Raw genomic sequence first — 6,000 nt, forward strand, 5'->3', positions numbered from 1 at the left:
AAGTGATTCTTCACCATTGAGTGATTGGACCAAAAACGTTATGTAGCCTCATATTTCAAACAGTTGTGGATGACTTATGACAAAATTTGGTGGATGTGTTTGAGTTGGTTAGGTGACAAGAACAAGCCGATTGGATTTTGGTTCAGGTCCGGATCTAGATCCGACCTATCATTGGGACACAAAACGTAAACTGTTCATCCTGGCGGAAGTATGCTCTCTACCGAGTGCTGTCCTAGTTATTACTATATATTATTATATACCCAATTCCTACACTGCCAGACAAAGAGAAAGTTCCACAGATATGTTGATTGGTGATTAGCCAGGCCTTACTTCGTGTCTGACAGTCCTGGCAGCCTCCTGTGACAATTAAATTGCCAGCAGTCCCACGAGGACAGCAAGGTGGCAAATCAACATTGTCAAGGTACCACTGCAATCATCAATGTCATCCCGAATGTTCACCATGCACACAAGAGCCCACCACTGCATGCATAAAAGCCTTACAACGTACAAACAACACAATAGATCACCAAATGGGAACTATCGGTGTGGTGTCAGAAGAAAACGAAAATATAGAGGATGTCGACATCAATCAAGTCTTTTTTCAGCCTCTGTGAGCAAGTATAAGGCAATCTAAATGCATAATTGTCAGAGCCATGATGACTTACAGTAAGGTAGGTCAGTTAGTGATAGGAAAGCCTAACTAGCAGAAAGCATGACGCTGGATGTAGGTATAAAGTCAGTGGTTAACAAAAGCAGGAGAAATAAAATATTGGAACAAACACACATGGCATAAAGCTTCCAATAGTTTCATCAATGGTCATGCACCTCTGCTTTTTCCATGCTTTGTCCTCATGCCCCCCACAACACACCCCCTCCCTTCCCAGGTTTCTGCAGGGCTCACATGGTCTACCATCAACTCTCTTGTGGTGAAACTCCCAAAATCTGGGATCACTGCTCACCTCCACTCATTTGTTACTCTTTTTTTTCCATCTGTGGAACCAACTTCCACATTCTCTTAAATCTCATTCTTCCCTCCATGCTTTCAGGATAGCTGTTCATCACCATCTCAGATCATCCCCCATCCAAAACCATGATGTTTTCTACATCCGTTAACCTCATCAATCCCAAGCACATCTCTTTCCAAGTTTCCAATTTTTCCTTCCTGAAAGTTTGCTTCGGCAATCCATCTTGTGCACTCCGTGCATCCTTCCCTCATACCTTATTTGTCTTTTGGGTCTTCAGTGTCTTCAGAGGCTTTTGGGTCTTGAAGTTATTTTGTTTCCTCTGGGTCTTTAAGTCTTTGGGGTGTTTTGGTTATTTGGGGTATTTAAGGGTCTTTTGGGTCTTTTGGGTCTTTGGGGTCTTCAGGGTGTTTTGGGTCTTCAGGGTGTTTTGGGTCTTCAGGGTGTTTTGGGTCTTCAGGGTGTTTTGGGTCTTCATTGTGTTTGGGGCATTCAGGGTGTTTTGGGCATTCAGGGTGTTTGGGATCTTTTGGGTCTTTGGGGTCTTTGGGGTCTTTGGGGTGTTTTGGTTCTTCGGGGTCTTTTGGGTATTCGGCACCATTTGGGTATTCAGAGACTTTTTGGTCTTCGGGGTGTTTTGGATCTTTGGGGTGTTTTGGGTCTTCGGGGTCTTTTGGGTTTTTGGGTATTTCGGGTCTTTTTGAGCCTCAGGGCCTTGAAGGGTCTTTTGGGTCTTCAGGGTGTTTTGAGTCTTCAGGGTGTTTTTGTTTTTGTTTTTTTGTTTTGAATACAAGATCGAGGCTCGTGAAAGAGCTGACATTAATCACACAAAAAGTCAAACCGACACATAAAACACAAAAAATAAGGGGAGCGGTAGACAAGATGGGGAGAGAGGGGGAAGGACACAAACAACATTTGAGAGCAGGGACATCGGGAGAAATGTGGGAGGGGGAGGGCTTGGGGGGAGTTGGGAGAGGTATAAAACATATGAACACTGCAAGGACTTCCAGGAAAGAAGTTGGAATTTCAAAAAAAAAGTGTATCTGGGATGAATTCGCGGGGGTAGAAAAGATCGAGGTTTTGGTTGGGGGAAGATAAGAGATGATGGTGAACAGCTGTTTTAAAGACCTGGAGGGAGGAGTGGGATTGAAGGGAGTGGGGGAGTTTGTTCCAGAGGTGGGAGAAAAGGGGAATGAAAGAGTGAAGGTGAGCAGAGAGCTAAGATTTTGGCAGTTTAACCATAAGAGGGTTGCTGGCAGATCTTGTGCGACCTGTAGGAATATTTGGGGGACAGAGCACAGATAGAGCTGGGGGAGCAAGGCCGGAGAGGAGTCGGTAGAAGACAGAAAGACCACCAACCTGCCTGCGGTGAGTGAGTGAAAGGTCCTCGGAGTTAGCTTCATCGCAGGAGATTTCAATGTTTCTGAAAGCTTTGGTTTCAACAGCGTGAGGCCGAGCTAGGTGTGAGGCAGGAGCACCAGCCCAGAGGGGGGAACAGTATTCCATTGAGCTGCGGATGAAAGCCTTGTATGTGGTGAGGAGCTCAGGAGTGCCAAGGAAGGACTTCGCACGACTGAGGATGCCCAGTCGGCGACTGGCTTTGGAGGCCAGCTTGGAAATGTGGTTTTCCAAAGAAAGATCATGGCAGATAGTGAGACCCAAAAGCTTGAGCGACAGAACTTCTTGGAGAGGATTGTTGAGAAAGTAGATGGGATGGTTTTCCAGTCAGTCCTTTCGGAGAGACATTGTAAGAGTGTGAGATTTGTCAGGATTGAAAGACATGTTCCACTTGTTTGACCAGTCTGTGAATTTGTCCAGCTCTGCAGAGAGTGAGGAGGCTGCAGACTGCCGATCTGAGGGATGAGGAATGGAGCGGCAGATAGTGGAGTCATCAGCAAAGAGATAGAGAGGATTTTCCAGAGAGTCGGAGAGACAATTGATGAAGATCAGAAATAGCACAGGGCCCAGAACACTACCTTGGGGAACTCCAGCCAGAACAGGAAGGGGAGATGAGAGAAATCTATTCAGGGCCACACGTAGCCTCCGACCAGAGAGGAAGTCTGCAAGCCATTAGTGGAGATTTCCATGGATACCATAGGAGGAGAGTTTGGTGAGCAGAGCTGGGTGCCAGACCGTATCGAAGACACGTGATATGTCAAGTGAGACAGCGCTGATTTTCTGTTTGGCATTGAGGACCTCCATCCATTGTTTAGACAGCAGAAGCAACATGTCCAGAGTAGAATGACCTGGTCTGAATCCAAATTGATGATCAGAGATCAAGCCATTGGAGAAAAGGAAGGATTTGATATCTGAAGCAATGATGGATTCCATGAATTTGCTGATAATTGGGAGCAGGCTGATTGGTCTGTAGTTCCAAGGATCTGTTTTTGCACCCTTTTGTGTAAAGCGGTAATGTTTGCTGATTTCCAAGATGCTGGCAGATGAGCTTGAGCAAAAGAGAGGGTGAGATAGAGCGGAAGAGCAGGATTTTAGGACCCGTGGGCTGATGCCGTCTAGTCCAGCTGCAGAATCAGAGTTGAGGGTTGACAGAAACTTCTCTACCTTGTCAGGAGAGAAGGACACAGAGTCCAGGAGCAGTTGGGTTCGACTGGTAAAGTTGGGAACAGAGAGAGATGGCTTTGGGACACAAGATTTTGAGGCAAACACAGAGTTGAGGCATTCGGCTTTGTCACGTGCGGTGGCAACTGTGTAGCCATTTGAGGTAAGGGAGGGGATGGAGGGGGAACAAACACCAGAAACGGATTTGACCAGACGCCACCAGGATTTGGAGGAAGGAGACAGGTTTGAGAGTTCAGTTTGAGAGTTTGAGAGTTTTTGGGTCTTCGGGGTGTTTTGGGTTTTCGGGGTCCTTTTGGGTCTTCGGGATGTTTTGGGTCTTCAGGATGTTTTGGGTCTTCGGGGTTTTTGGGGTATTCAGGGTATTTTGGGTCTTCTTTGTCTTCCAGGTCTTTTTGGGTCTTCAGGGTATTTTGGTTCTTCGGTGTCTTCAGGAGATTTGGGGTCTTAAGGGTCTTTTGGTTCCTCTGAGTCTTTACGGGTCTTTGGGTATTTTTGGGTCTCTGGGGTCTTTTGGGCCTTCTGGGTCTTCGTGCCATTTGGGTCTTCAGTGTATTTTGGATCCTCTGGGCCTTTAAGGGTATGTTGGGTCTTTGGGGGGTTTTGGGTCTTCGGGCTCTTTGGGGTCTTCGGAGTGTTTTGCGTCTTCGGGGTGTTTTGGTCTTCGGGGTCTTCAGGGTATTTTTGGTCTTCGGGGTGTTTTGGGTCTTCGGGGTCTTCAGGGTTTTTTGGGTCTTCAGGAGTCTTGGTGGTCTGAATGGTCTTGGGGGAATTAAAGGGTCGTCAAAGGTCTGAGGGGTCTCAGCAGTCTTAACGCAATTAAGAGGGTTAATTAAGAGGGTGTTAATTTTATTTGAAGACAAAGAAGACATTTTCGTCGCATATAAACATAACGACATACATAACGACATAACCATATACGTTTGCTCTATTATAATAAGAATATGAAGAAGGCAAATCAATAATGTAGTCAAAAGGTAAAAGGTCAGTGTCACATAAAATTGCCAATTTTCTTCCGATTGACCTGAAATCTTAAATAATTTGCATATTGGGTCACTGAATTGGTTCACCAATCAAAAGGTACAAGCCGATTGTTTTTTTTTTAGAACAAAAGGTCAAAGGTCAAGGTTGCGTACAATCATCAGTTTTGATTTTGTATTTTTCTTAAACTGTTTTCGTTCTTTTGAGCATACGGAAGAAGAAGACGTCTGAATACAAATGGACACGGACAGGCTTTGCATTTTCAGATGCTTTCTAGTTCTTTATTGTTTGGGTTTCTTTCCTCAATGGCCATAGTTTGCATACGCACAATGAATAAATTTCTGAACTCTGAATCCAGTTTATTTCACACTTTTTAAAAAATCGTTGCTTCATTTTGGGAGGAGTATATTGTATTGTAAATAATTTAATAACTATTGTTCTAATTAAATAATGTTCAAACATTTATTCATACTCTTGACACAGCATATACATCATGAAAGAAAAATATAAAACAACATAAAAATTGCATCCCTCCCAATCCAAACACAGCAATTAATTATCCCGTCACCTTCACAGATTCCGATTTGTTGACATACCCCAGTCCTTACATACCTTCATAATGTAAGCTGAATCCCTGTCCGCTCACAGCAAAATCACTGGTGAGTCTTAGGCCAAGGACACTCCCTGAGCTGCTCATAGGTGGGGGTAATTGAAAACCCGTGAGCCTGTGGAGAGAAGGGGAGGTGAGAAGGCAGCACTGTTTGATGCATTCTGGTATAGTCACCAGTGAAAATTTCGATACGACTACCATACAACCAGGTGATGTGCGTGCCTGGTGAAATGCTGATGAGAAGGAAATGCGACTTTTGAGGAAAGTGACAACCGAAAATCCATTCCCTTTGTGTCTATGGCAGTGTCAACTCCATTTCGGCAGACAGCTGACCTTGCCCACACTCTTCGACGTCACACTGTCGACCTACATGCCTCTGCCTGCATTATTACATCATTATACATACTTGTACCAAGTTTGATTGAAATCCATTCAGCTGCTCCCAAATATCATATTTTTACCTCACATGATCTCTGACCTTTAACCGCTTGACGCCAAAATCAAATCATTTCATCTTTGCATCATATATACATACTTACACCAAGTTTTCAAAATCCCATCACTTGTTCACAAGTTGGGACGGCGACATCATTTTTACTCAACGTGACCTCTGACCTTTGACCTCACAATCACAAAATCTAATCAGTTTATCTGTACCTCATACATACCTGCACCAAGTTTGACTAAGATCCCTTCAGCTGTTCTTAAGTTATCGAGGTTATGAAATAATAATATTGTAACTTGACATGACCTCTGATCTTTGACCTCTTGACACCAAAATCAAATCAGTTCATATTTACATCATCAGAAATAATTATACCAGGTTTGGTGAAAATCCCATGACTGGTTCACATGTTAGCTCAGTAACAG

At 44.2% G+C, this 6,000-nt stretch overlaps 1 protein-coding gene across 1 annotated transcript in view; it reads right to left on the reverse strand.

Annotated features, from left to right (window-relative positions):
- LOC137433184 (CUB and sushi domain-containing protein 3-like) overlaps positions 1 to 6,000 on the reverse strand; it is a 1,533,363-nt gene that overhangs the window by 1,126,590 nt on the left and 400,773 nt on the right. Inside the window, exon 6 of the mRNA XM_078783994.1 lies at positions 5,133 to 5,245. Coding sequence (XP_078640120.1) covers positions 5,133 to 5,245 — 113 coding nt within the window. The remainder of the gene's footprint in view (positions 1 to 5,132; positions 5,246 to 6,000) is intronic.

This window comes from Myxine glutinosa, chromosome 8 (assembly GCF_964187855.1).
Source record: "Myxine glutinosa chromosome 8, kmMyxGlut1.1, whole genome shotgun sequence".
In the NCBI taxonomy this organism is placed as follows: Eukaryota; Metazoa; Chordata; class Myxini; order Myxiniformes; family Myxinidae; genus Myxine; species Myxine glutinosa.